This window comes from Corvus cornix, chromosome 4 (assembly GCF_000738735.6).
Source record: "Corvus cornix cornix isolate S_Up_H32 chromosome 4, ASM73873v5, whole genome shotgun sequence".
Taxonomy (NCBI): domain Eukaryota; kingdom Metazoa; phylum Chordata; class Aves; order Passeriformes; family Corvidae; genus Corvus; species Corvus cornix.
This window is the reverse complement of record NC_046334.1, coordinates 1,627,958-1,640,590: the sequence shown is the minus strand read 5'-3', so window position 1 is coordinate 1,640,590 and position 12,633 is coordinate 1,627,958. Positions and strand designations below refer to the sequence as shown.

General features: G+C 43.7%; 1 protein-coding gene across 3 annotated transcripts in view; it reads right to left on the bottom strand.

Moving 5' to 3' along the window:
- Positions 1 to 12,633, bottom strand: part of WRN (WRN RecQ like helicase) — a 29,303-nt gene that overhangs the window by 14,079 nt on the left and 2,591 nt on the right. For all 3 annotated transcript variants that reach the window (XM_019293032.3, XM_010411332.3, XM_010411328.4), the window contains exons 4-15: positions 12,243 to 12,388; positions 9,319 to 9,467; positions 7,286 to 7,435; positions 5,983 to 6,055; positions 4,934 to 5,042; positions 4,259 to 4,664; positions 3,972 to 4,052; positions 3,477 to 3,618; positions 2,616 to 2,691; positions 2,121 to 2,188; positions 1,844 to 1,952; positions 206 to 274 (exon numbers count right to left, since the gene is read on the bottom strand). In XM_019293032.3, coding sequence (XP_019148577.2) covers positions 206 to 274; positions 1,844 to 1,952; positions 2,121 to 2,188; positions 2,616 to 2,691; positions 3,477 to 3,618; positions 3,972 to 4,052; positions 4,259 to 4,664; positions 4,934 to 5,042; positions 5,983 to 6,055; positions 7,286 to 7,435; positions 9,319 to 9,467; positions 12,243 to 12,388 — 1,578 coding nt within the window. The remainder of the gene's footprint in view (positions 1 to 205; positions 275 to 1,843; positions 1,953 to 2,120; positions 2,189 to 2,615; positions 2,692 to 3,476; positions 3,619 to 3,971; positions 4,053 to 4,258; positions 4,665 to 4,933; positions 5,043 to 5,982; positions 6,056 to 7,285; positions 7,436 to 9,318; positions 9,468 to 12,242; positions 12,389 to 12,633) is intronic.

Sequence of the window (12,633 nt, the reverse complement as noted above, 5' to 3'; positions counted from 1 at the left end):
ATCTCCCCAGCCAGAAGGCACAGGAGGGTGGCTGTAGCCTCCCACACTCGCAGCCTGGGTGAATGCAAACAACATCCCGAGTGCCAGGTTCCAGGGCTGAGCCACAACCAGGAGTTCCCGTGATGATGGAGCAGGGAGACATACTACCCCCTGCAGCACCCCTATGTCACAGCCCAGAGCACCAGAAAGCTTGGCTAAAACTCACCCTCTGATGGAATCCTTGACCTGTTTCGACTGAGCTGAACCAAGGAAACACGCTGGAATCCCCGTCATTCTGCAGAAATAAAAAGCATAGTCATGAACAGACTCTCTCTCCAAGCTTTGGTTTCCAGCCTGGGCCAGCACTTCTAAAGGAAGTTCAAGCCATGAGGTCAGAGACTACTTTCTTCAAGGGTCTCTGTGTGAAACACCTTTTAAAAAAGCAAGAGTGGTGCGTGGCTCTCCCTGCCACCCAAATGCTCTTCCACTTCCCCTCCAGCTGTCTCCACAAGACTCACACGAGATGAGTACAATTAGGAATCAGAGAAAGGAAGACCATTTTCCTTGCACAGGAGGCAAGTTCACAAATAAAACATCCAAAAGAATATGCTAAATGTATTTCCTATAACTATTCACTGCTGCAGTTCCTCACGTTTGGAAGTATGCCTTGCACCATTTTTTACCTTGCTCCATCTTTTGTGGGCTGCTCATGCTGCATCTGCTAATTTTAAATCAGGTGGCTGCTTTTTAATGACAATAGTCACCAGCTCAACCAATTCATATGTTACCTGTTAACTTGGTGATTTACTGCATTGTCTCAGAGCCCTTGGTTTCCACAGATGCTCAGTCCAAACTGCAGCCAGACTGACAGACAAACTGCTGTCGTTGGTAGAAATTCAGTCTCCTCGGCCTTTAAAATGAATGACCCACTGGGAAGGTAGTGAATAAACCCCTCCCACTGAGGAAAACAGTGGAAAAAGTCAAAGCAGCAGCTGAACACACAGACACCCTGCTGAGTAACAGTCGAGGAGCTTAGGCTGTCCAGCCATTCATATGCACACAGCCACGATGTGCAGCAGAAAATGCCGCACGTAATTGATGTTTTTCACTTCAAAACATCTTCATATCTCCTCTTTCACAAAAGATCCGTTCTTCCCAAGTTGGACAAGGCAGGAATGAACTAGACAACTCAGCATGATAGCCACAGCTTCAGTGAAGAAGTGTCAGAAGTGAATAGCTCTTACAATAAGAAGTGAGTACATGTAGAGAAAGCATTATCAGGTATTAAAAATCGAGGAGATTTATCTTGACAACGCCTAAAACTGCTTATGTCAGAGTGATTTGGTGTCACCCACAAGTTCCCCCCTCAGATCTCTTAACAAGTGAAGAGGCCAGGTGTTAGGAGACCTATTACACTGTCCCTCTTGAAAGCCTGTGCTGTACCTTTGATCTGGATTGCCTACAGCTTCCAGCTATACTTGGTTCAGATGTCACTTCTCAGACCCAAAGGAAGCCCTACCATACTTTGACACGACTCTCACAGCCTCAAACAGCCCCCCCATCACTTTGGTCTGGACACAAAAAGGCCTGTGAATCCAGAAATAAGTGCCTTCAGAAACCTCTCACCGGCATCCATCCTTTGCAACCTCAGCCTCTGGTTCACCTACGTGGCAAATCCAGGGATCTGAGACTGCTGACACAGCCTGTGTGCACTCCTTGGGAAGCACATGCTCTGCAGCTGAGACACAAACAGCCTGCTGTACACCCAGGTGCAACGTGAAACACCCAGAAACGCCACAGGCGGAATCCATGTGAGTCTGTGGGGAGTGCAGCAGCAGCCTGCCGCTGCCACCACGTTACTTACGTCAACTGCAGCACCTGGTCCTCCATCAGGGAGATAAGAGGGCAGATGACAATGCTTGTGTGTCCAGTGTAAACAGGAGGAAACTGGTAACATAAGCTTTTTCCATAGCCTGAGAGGGGGAAAAAAGCAGAAGTGAGACATTGTGCTTTCTCTGCAGCTACAACACAAAATTCCAACCCCTTGGTGAGCCCAAAAAACCAAGTCATGTTTGTTTTACTACTCTCCCCCCAAAAGGGAACAACTTTTTGCTGTTTCTTAGGATGCAGCGGTAACTTACCAGTTGCCATGACAACAAGATTATCTCTTCTGTCTTCTAAAAGAGAATTGATCACTTTCCACTGGACCCTTGAAATTAAACAAAGGGGAATATTTGATTTTTGCCACCACACATAACAAGTAAATTGCATGAAACTGCATATTCTGTTGAACTGTGGGTTAAAGGGACTCGTGAGGCTGCCTTAGAGTTGTTGTCTTTGCACACTGCAGCCACTCCAAGTATCGCGAGCAGGGCCACGAGTGCCAGAGTGGGGATCTCTAACAGGACTCAGGCAGGCAGCACTTGATGCAGACACTCACAGGAGATCACAAATAATACCTGCAGTTTTCACAGTGTTTGTGGATCAATTATCTTCAATACAAGAGACTGTGAACAAGACCTGGATTTGTTTGTTGGCCTTTTTTCAATTAAGCAGTAATAAAAACATCATCCAGCTTGAAAGAAGAGCAAGAGCACATACCCCAGAGTGTCCATTTTAACAAAAAATATTCTCACGGTTTAAATGAAGAATGCCCAAAATAGGTCTTCAGACATGTGATGTGCCTTTCTCCAGGTTCAGGCAGCAGTGGATCTTTAGTGGGAGAGAGGAGAAAACACTCATTTGGAATTAAATTTTAAGAAGATAAAGCACTGTCTCCACAAACAACAGTCTACTCATGGTTCGTGATACCCAGGGGTCAGGATTTGGGCAATTCCAGTGGAAAAAAAAAGAGAGACATGGAACTCAAGATATTTTCAGGCTAGAAGGAAGGATTAAAAAAGCAGAGGCTCCTCTGAGACCCTGCATGAGGAGAAGAACACATGGCTTGATTAATGAGGTAAAGCAATAGGACTGTAAGACATTCTAACTGCATCATCTGGAACAGGTTCATCCAGACAAGTCAAGGTATGCTTCTCCTCACATTTCTGCTTCTTTCCCCTGTTTGCTTTCTCTCCACAGGGACAACCCCAAAGCAGGTCAAAATCACTCCCAAGGCACAATTTCTTAACAAGTCTGCCATGAAGCAGCAACAGGAGAAGAACAAAGGCAGACAGGGCAGGTGTCACCTCGCCCCTGCTGTGTTCTGAGCAGGTCCCCTCGGCTCTGCAGGGCCTCCACATCCCCACATCAGCTTTACTCCCACTAAGCAGCCATCAGCTGATCATGGCCCAACTTTGCTCTCTTTTGCCAAGCACACCTTTATATTTTCATCTGGACACAGTCCAAGTTCTTCCTTAGAAACCCAGGTGAGCTTTATCTTCCTGGTTTGAAAAACCAGCCACTAAAAGTCACTGCGCTTCCACAGCTGCTTCTACAGAGAGTGCTTCTTAAGATTTGTTTCATCATGCACTAAGATTTTTTTAAAAAAACCATACCAAAATATTCCTCCTCTTCCTCAATGGCTTCATCTTCATCACCATCTGGTGCTACATCCACTTCTGTGTCAGGAGTTTTCCTGGCTTTACTGGACTCTCCTTCAGGTAAAACTCGTTCACAATCATCTACATCTTCTAGAGACTGAGAAATTAAGAAGAAAAAAGTTATTTTGGAGCATGAAAGGGTAGATGAAATGCCCATCTGAGGTAATATGATATGGGAACCAAGTTTTAACCTAGTTATAACAACTTAAATCTAGTGGGTGGATAAGTCCAAGCTGGTGTAGTAAAGATGCCGCAGGATGCAAATGATAATCCAGTCTAACACCAGCAAGTTGAATTCTTTAGGTGTCCACGTGTTTACTCTGTCCATCATCTGTAAGCAACAACGTTTTGCTTCATATTCCCTCCCCTTAACTGTGCTCCACTCCATTGTGATCCCAGAGCAGCATCATTAGAAAAAAAAAATTGAAAAATAAACCCTGAGGCACTCACTTTCAGCATCTCCATTTCCAGCTCTTCATCACTCTCAATGACACAGGAAACATTTTGTTCATTGTCTGTGGAACATGCCTCCTACAAAATCAACACGATTCTCTTAGCAGCAAAGTAATCCCTATTTTACCCACAACATTCCAACCCTCTGTACCTCCTATAAGCTACTTCTCTGTATGCTGTAACTTCTTACCAAAGATAGTTAAGCTCAACATTCAGCTCTGAGGCCTGTCCACTAAAAACAAAATATCTGAAAGAAATATTAGAACGTAACAAGTTTGCATTACCTCGGGTGCAGCTTCACTGATCAGTTCCTTTGCAGCCTGACATTCCAAGAACTGAAGCTCTTGCTCAGTAATGTCCAGGGACATGAAGTCATCTCTGTCCTCTTTGTCTGTAACTCTGGCTGCTGGAGCTCCATCTTCCAGAGCAGTGTTACCTCTCTGTGCCTCCTCTCCACTCATTTCTCCCTCCCAGAGGACAGCCAGCGTAGCATCAGAGCAGATGTTGAGGTCACCTTCAGGTTGCTCAGCACATTCTGCTTTTTGTGCTTTGACATTTGCTGACTTGACTTCGAAATGTGTTGTAGTTGCACCACGGCTCCTCTCCAGTCCAGAAGGGGAACCTGAGCCCAACAGGGTGGTTTTTAAGGCACTGACATTCTCTGATATCTCAGCTAGTATTTCTGCAGCCCTAGGACATAAAATCAAGGAAGGTAAAACAAAATTACAGAGGCAGTTACTGCACTCCAGAACAAAATTCAGCCAAGTTCAGTGTCAAATCCGTTGCAATTATAGCAGTGAAAACACATATTCCTACATATAAAAACTTACATTTTCTTGGAAAAGAGCAAACAGAAAACAGACGCCTGTTCACACACATGTACTTTGTTGTGTGGGACCTCAGAGATCAGAAGCAAAACACTGATTGTGGAGGTAGAGACAAGTCAGCAAAAAACTGACCTCTGGAAGTTTTCCCCTTGTCCAGACAAGTCAGGGATGTGAGAAGCTAGGTTTGTTATCTCTTCAGCCAGAGAAGCCAAGCGCTCCTTCACACCCTCAGATGTGGCATCTGTAACAAGTGTAACACTTGGTTATTTCGTAAAAATTGGGGTCTACCATCTATATGTAAATAACTCACATTCCTGTAACTGCATTCCTACAAGCTCTGCAGCTGGTAAGACAGCATTTTCCAGGGCTTAAAAATCAAGCACAGAGAATCAGGCCAAGCTTCCACGTACTTAGCATTCCATCTCTTCCATTACACGTGCTCAGGGAAAACAGGTACACAATGGCACCACTGCAAAGTGATCCCTCCCTGCTTCCCTCCAGCTCCCAGAAAAGAGCTGCTAACACAGACATGCTGACTAAACCAAGGCCAAAAACCTGCACCTTGTATCAAGGGGATAGCACTGCCGCTTCTGCCTCTGACAGAAAAGCAAAATTCAGCCAAAACAAAAAGGAAACAAATCCCTCACCACCTCTTTTTCAGCCTTAAGCTACCTGTAATATCTTCTTTATGAAACATAGAACTGAACAAAAAGTAAGATTTTAAAATCTCCTCTGATGAAGTAAATAATGTTCAGCTGCTCTTAAACATTTGGGTCCTATTTATCTGCCTCAATAAAAATATTACTTCCTAACATGGTTTGTTTTGTGGCCTTATTTCATCTTAAATTACGTATTTGCCCCTGCATCAGCAGCATTGAAATTAACTCACTGAAGTGTTTCCATAAACAATGGATGACAGCGGGAATTCTTCCCATCTCTGTACAGCAGAGACAAACACAAACAAACAACATCCTAAGACTGCCTTCCCACATCACTATGGAAAACAGTGACAGAGCATGGTTACCGTGGGCATCCAAGAGTTTTTACTGTCTGCTCTCTCTGCAAGTCATCTCTAATCACCAAGAAGCCAAACAATCCTGATACTACTAAAATACCTGTTGGGAAGTGGAATATGCAATTGCACATTGAATAAATTCCTTATGCTTGGATGGACAACTTACCTTTCCTTATACTAAATAATTTCCCATCACTCTTATTCATATTTTTCAGTTTTTCATAAATAATGTAGCCAGCCTAGGAGAGGAAGGAAATAATTAGTACTCAGTACTCCACAGAGAAGAAACAACAACAAAGAAACCTAATCAGGAGTTAATCAGGCAAAGCGTGGCACCAATACAGTGCGACCAGCAGAATTCCAAACTGGAATACAGCTCACGTCATACTAATCACAACCCTGGCTCCACTGTCCATCAGGACCAGGTTACATGTTACAGAACGCTGCACTAAGGGCCAAATGCTGACTTGGGACTCCCTCTGGAATGGATACTCTTACACAGATCCCGGAGTGATTAATCTCAGCAAGTTTGCTGCACACAGAAAGCTCCCAGTTCTCAGCTCTCAGTCCCACCATCTGCTCACCTCATTCAGATTTCATGCTGTGCTCCAGGAGAAGAGCTACAAACCTACCAAGATGGATTTGGTGTGTTTAGTATTTCCCTTGGTGTGAATAATGAGTTCTAACAGAAAAATACAGCCTAAAGCCAGCAATGTGCTAATTAGGCTACACATGTTGGAAAAGAAACAAGGCACTCCCCCATGTTTTCCTGGGAGGCTCCAAAAGGTAGGCCAGGTGAACAGAGCATAGTGGGAAAGATGCACTGCCTAGAAAAAAGTGGCTACAAAAGCTGAATCAGGCACAGAGAAATTTAAAATCTTTCTCTTCTTTTTCTTAGGTTTGGGTCTTCACAGGTGCTAAACTCTCCATGGATGAACTTTTAACTAAACTAGAAGTCAGAAAAGAAACCGCTGTCCCACTTCGCTTCCTCTAAGCCTCAATAAAAGAGCCTGAAGGGCTTCTTTTTCCTGCCATAAGGAATGATTTTCTCCCAGGAAGCAAGTGACACCCAGCAGCATATTGGTAAAACCCTTCACAGGACTGCAGATAAAGCAAACTTCATCCAAAATAATGAAAAAGCAGAGGCTTCTAGAGAACCACAAAACTCATATGCAACTGAGGTCTTCCTGATACTTCATACTGCGGTTCTCCTGTATTAGCCACCAGTGAAGGCTGTATTTCTTCTAAGCTGCTTTTGAATTTCACCTTACATCCTATATTTAACAGGATTTGGGCTCATCAGCAGCTAAGAAAGATGACAAAACCAGAAGGAAACACATCCAAAAATGGTAACAAGCTAAAGGGAACACCTGCAGACAAGGGAATAAAGAAATAACCAGCAGCTAAGAGCACACTGGAGAAGGGATTTATTCCCAGAGGCTGGAATGGCGATCCCTTGTGGTACATACATAGGCATCTGTGGCTGCATAGAGCTTCTGCTCCTCGTTGAGTGGAAACTCTTCCCAGTTGCTGCAGCGGACAGACTGATCCTTCAGCAGCTGCCTGCCAAAAAGGTGCTTCACCAGGCCATTTAGACTCCACATCTCCTTACACTTCAGCTGGGGAAAAAAAAACCAAACAAAACACCAGAAGCAGAGGATTTGTTTAAAAAGGAAAGCACCTGCACCTCCCCAGAAAGAGCAAAGCGTACTCAATCCCTTGTTAGAAGCAAAGAGCTCCACGTTAGTCAAAACATACTTCATTTTTCAAAGCAGTAACTCTTCTCAGGGCTGTCACACCATCAAAAATATGAAGTATCTGTACAAAACAACCTCTGGGTTGATAAAATAAAAGCCCTAGGCTTAAACAGTAACCCCCCCCCCCCTTCTCCTCCAGGATTTTTCTGTTATTTGCCTTTCTAATTAGAAAGGCTCAGTATCAAACACCGGGGATTTATCTAATAAAAACACAGGAATGTTAAAGTGTGCCTGTGAGTGTTGGACATCTTTTGTCAGCCTGAAGACAAGCACAAAGCAGAAGAGCACAGCTATAGCCCACGCTAACCACTATTCTGAGTGCTGGGAAGCAGCTCATCCCAAGTCTCCAAAAGCCACCCCACCACGCTGCTGCTTCCAAGTGTTTTTGCAATCCCTTGTGAATCACAGGTGCTGCACACTATTGCCTCGAGAGCCGGTTTGGGAAACTTTGCTTCAGAGCCCAAGGATTCAGGCCTCACAAGCACAGCCTGTTGCTATTCCAGCTTGGAAAACATGCACAACTGTGGGGCTGAACAGCAGCAGTGCAGCATTATCATTGCTCATTGCCTTCAATCTGGTATGAAAAAACCCTCCCAACTGTTCTTTCTAGGCTCCCCCAGCCCTTCCCCTCCCTTTGTGCCATTATATATAACCCTGTTCTTTTGTTCTCTTTCAAGTTTATTTTTGGTTTGTTTCCTCTTCAGCAGAAGACTTTTAAGCTGCTATCAGAGATCACATTGCTCATCGTCGTAACAAATTATCCTGAGTTGAACGACGGCAATAAAAAAAGGGGGGTGACTGAGGAAACTCCAAATTTGAGAACTAACAGCTCCTCTTATTGCTTGAGCAAAACAGTTAATTTGCACCATTTCCAATGCAGTAGGAAGCAAAACTCTAAAGTGGCTGGTATGGAAAGCACTGCTTCAAATGCTGGTGCCGCATCACAGAAGGAATGAGAAATGCATGGAGAGACCAAGCACAGGTAAAGAAAAGCCTGGTGCATACAGAAAGAAAAGCTTTAAGGGATGTGCTAGAAATAAGAATGATTTGGAAGGCAATCAACCTTTGGCTCCCTTCCCCAAAAAGACAGTGCAGGTGTCCCTGCATCAAACAATCTCTGAAACAGAACTGAAATTCAGGGTGTGCCAAACACAGCACAACTTGTAAACAACAGGTCACCGGGTGCTGGAAACTGCACCCACACCAGAGCTGAGGTGACACCAGCTTGAGAATCATGGAAATCAAGGTATTTCTACAGCTCCAGATTGTGTGGCAGAAACACCTCTGCAGGGAGGACTTCAAGGAAGACCTTGATGCCTCCCTCCAGCGCCCAGCAAGCCATGGCAGCAGGGCCACCTTCTTGTACATGGTTTATAAGGTTCAGCCATTGCTGGGACAATGACACCACTGCCAGCAGAACAATCTGGCCATTTCCATCACTAAGAATTAAAGGCAAAGCACTTGCAGCTGAATTCAAAAGCTACATCTTGTAAACGCTAGAAGTGAACAGACCCAAAAGGTGACAAACGTTGATTAGAAACTGGCTCACTGAAAGACAGTACTTAGTTCTGCAGGCTTTGAGAGATGTTTAAACTTAGTTTCTAAATAAGTTGCAAGAGATCTCTGCTTTATTCCACAGAACACGTTTGCTATCGGTATTGAACTCCTGTGAAGACAAGGAAGCCCCCTTTTGCACAGCACAGTAACAAGACTCCCTCCCACAACAAAAAGGTTTTAAGTTTTACTTTCTCATTAGCAACGTCAGCCAGATCCACAAAGCTCTTCAGCTTGATTTCAAAGTCACTCATCAGCTTCCATTGATCTCCCTCAATTCCTACGCCAACCTTTTTAATTGTTTCATCTTCCAGCAGCCTTTTGAGTCCCTTGGGAAAACCTAAAATAGATTAAGCCCAAATATAAGAAACTAAATACTGGAAGATGCCAGAAAGTCTAATGGAAATGACAAAATCCAAGCACAAAGGCCATCTGCAAAACCCTGTGCTTTTAAAGGAAAAGCCACCAAAGTTCCTCTGTTTATGTGACCTCTCCCTGGAATGACTGAAAACACCAACTGGTGGTGATGGATCATCTGCAGACAAGCAAGAAGAAAATACTTGAAGTACACAAAAGCAACCTGAAGACAAGCCAAGCAAAAAACCCCCCAAAACCTTATTTGTCTTTCTGATTGTTAAATCACATAACAAAGCGGCAACCCCCCACTGGAAAAGATACTTCAATTCTCAAAATTCAATGTTCATGACATGAAATCAAATATTATTTTACTATTTTCCACATCGTTTCTTCGCAGTTTTTGCTATTTCGCATTTCTGGGCAACAGTTTAAACCATAAGCATGGGAAATCATCAGGAGCACAGATTCTCTGGAGACACACTCAGAGCTAAAGCTGGGCTGCTCCAACAACAGCATTTGGAAAACAGAATTCACCAACCAGATGCTGTGCCAAGCCCAAACATGTCACTCTTGTCAGCAAGCAAAAACCCACAATGTTCAAAGATGCACACAGATACTGAGCATTATATTTTGATTTCTCCCAAATTGATGGCACAGCAGTCCTGGATCAAAGCATATTTCCAAGCTTACAGGACTGAATTAAAGCAGGCAGCTTTCTCATCTCGTTTTCTACAGGAGGAACAGCCACAGACACTTCATCCTTGAACAATAACAGCCTTTTCCTCCCCTGTGTGTTTGCTCCCATTTAAAATTCAGAGCATCTTATTTAAATCCATACCTTCAGGACCCCACAGCTGGATACCCTGAATTAGTCTCAAGTGCAAATCTAGTACCTGCAAACACACAGTACTGCACAAGCACAGTCCTCACCTGCCTTGGTTTTCACTTCAAACATCGCCTTTTCTCAGTCCTGCAATATGTATTTATGTACTTCAACAAACACTTGGCATCACTGATTTTATTTCAGCACAATTATCTCTGCCCTTTGATGGCTGCTGCTGCCACTGTACAGGTACATTTGCAGCTGCTGCCACAGTCGGCTGTGTTGTGGACTGGGAAATTGCAGGTCCAACCCAAAGCATTAAAAAATGACTGGTAAAAACCCCCCAAACAGTAGCAGCCTGGTGCTGTGAGACGAAGACAGACTACAGCATTCCCAAAGCATGTGAGCCACTGCGAAATACGGAAAATCCTCCACAAAGGAGGTAGAATTCAATCAGATAAAAGCCTGCAACATACGCAGCTGATTTAATATACAAGGGATTTTCACCTGAGGGAGTCATCATTAAAACCTTCAAGGATGGGCACTTCCCAGCGGAGGACTCGTGCCCCATTTCCCGCACCTCATTCCTAAAAAACGGACTAACAAAAAACAAAACCCAAAAAGCCTAAGTTGAAGACTGCGCAGAAGCTACAATCTGAGAAACAGGTCACACTTGAATACATCTGTAAGGAAATAAAAAACTACTAAAAACCGAAAAATTATGAACAATCTTCCCAATAAATAAATGTGGTTTTGTCATTTATACACAGTCTAAGAACTCTCAATTCCTCCTGTAGGAGAAAGTTTTTTTGCTAGGACTTACTGCTTTTTATTGTGATTTGGCCAGCATTTCTGAGGATCAAATATATTGCCATAATAAATAGAAATTGGCTCTGGTTCCTGCCCAAGTCACTCAGTTCAAAGTGCATCTCCCATTGGCAAGAACAGGCATTCTGGAAAATCATCCAGAAGGAAACACCAGCTTCTGCTGCAACACAGCAGCCCACGTGCAGCCACATTCGGCATCGGCACACAAACATCTCCCCTGCCAGAATCAAAAGCATTTCAGCTCTTCATGGCTCTTCTTCCCTCAGCTTCCTCTCCTCACATCATTTTCCTTTGTGCTCTCGCGCCTCCCTGACGGAATAGCCTCCAGCAATTAAATTTTCCACCCCATTTGCTCTAAATGATAAAGGATTGAACACCAACATTAAAATTATCGCTATTATACCTCAGCGTGAGTCCCCCAGGGAAATCAGAAACCTCTCACAGGCATAGTTTCAATCTAACATTTTAAACCAAAGGTTATAAAATTGCCATCTCCTTCCCTCATCCCTATTTTCCCTATTTGGAAGCTTTTATTCACATCCATAATGAATTCAGCCTCTGCTAAGCACACCCCCTTCTCTCCCCACAGCTGCATCACACTGGGTACCCAGCATTCTTTCCCAAAACTGAAAAACCAATGTCATATAATGCAGGTATTGGGAATAAACAGCACAAGAGTCATCATTTTTGAGGCTTTTTGTTGAAGCCAAATTAAAAAAAAAAAACCAAAAAAACACAGCTTGCTCTATTTGTTTATTTTGGCAGTACACAAAAAATTCATTATAGGAGCAGGGAGTTAAATTTTTAAAACTGGAATAAAATATTCCCTCCGAGACAGAAAAATAACCCCCAAGTAAGGCTCTTTTGCCCTGTTCAGAACCTACACCCTGTTTTCATGCACACATGGCAAGCTAAGGTTGTCTTAACATATGGGCATCACTCAAAGAATAAAACCCTTTATTTTAGGGGGGAAAGGGGAGAAAAAGGTTGGATTTTTACTGTCCCATGTAGTAGGATATATTAGCCATTGCTCAAGGCTTAAGCTCAAACTTAATCACAAGAAATATCAAGCAGTTCATGCCCTAAATAAGAGAGGAAGTACAGTACCTGCCATGGAGGAGACGTGAAACAGGTAACACTTGTCCTCAGTGACACACATCTGGATTACAGCTGTTTTGGCCATTTTCCCTTTCGTGTACGATGGTGGCCATTCAATGTCAAATCCAACAGCAGCCCCATCTGATAAACTCTGCCTGGAAAGGAGCAGACAGCCCTCACATTTATCTGTTGTTCTATCAGCATTTGAAACACCAACCTTGAGCCGCCTTACACGAAGACGAAAGGTGCACCGGCTGTGACTCTCTTCACTCCACGTGTGCAAGGCACAGAAACCATTTCACAGCACAGACACTTTGTGCTGATCCACAGAGGCACGTGAAATGCTTCAAAACCCTGCAGATCTGCTGGCAAGCAGTAGCACGTTTTTTATGAATAACTG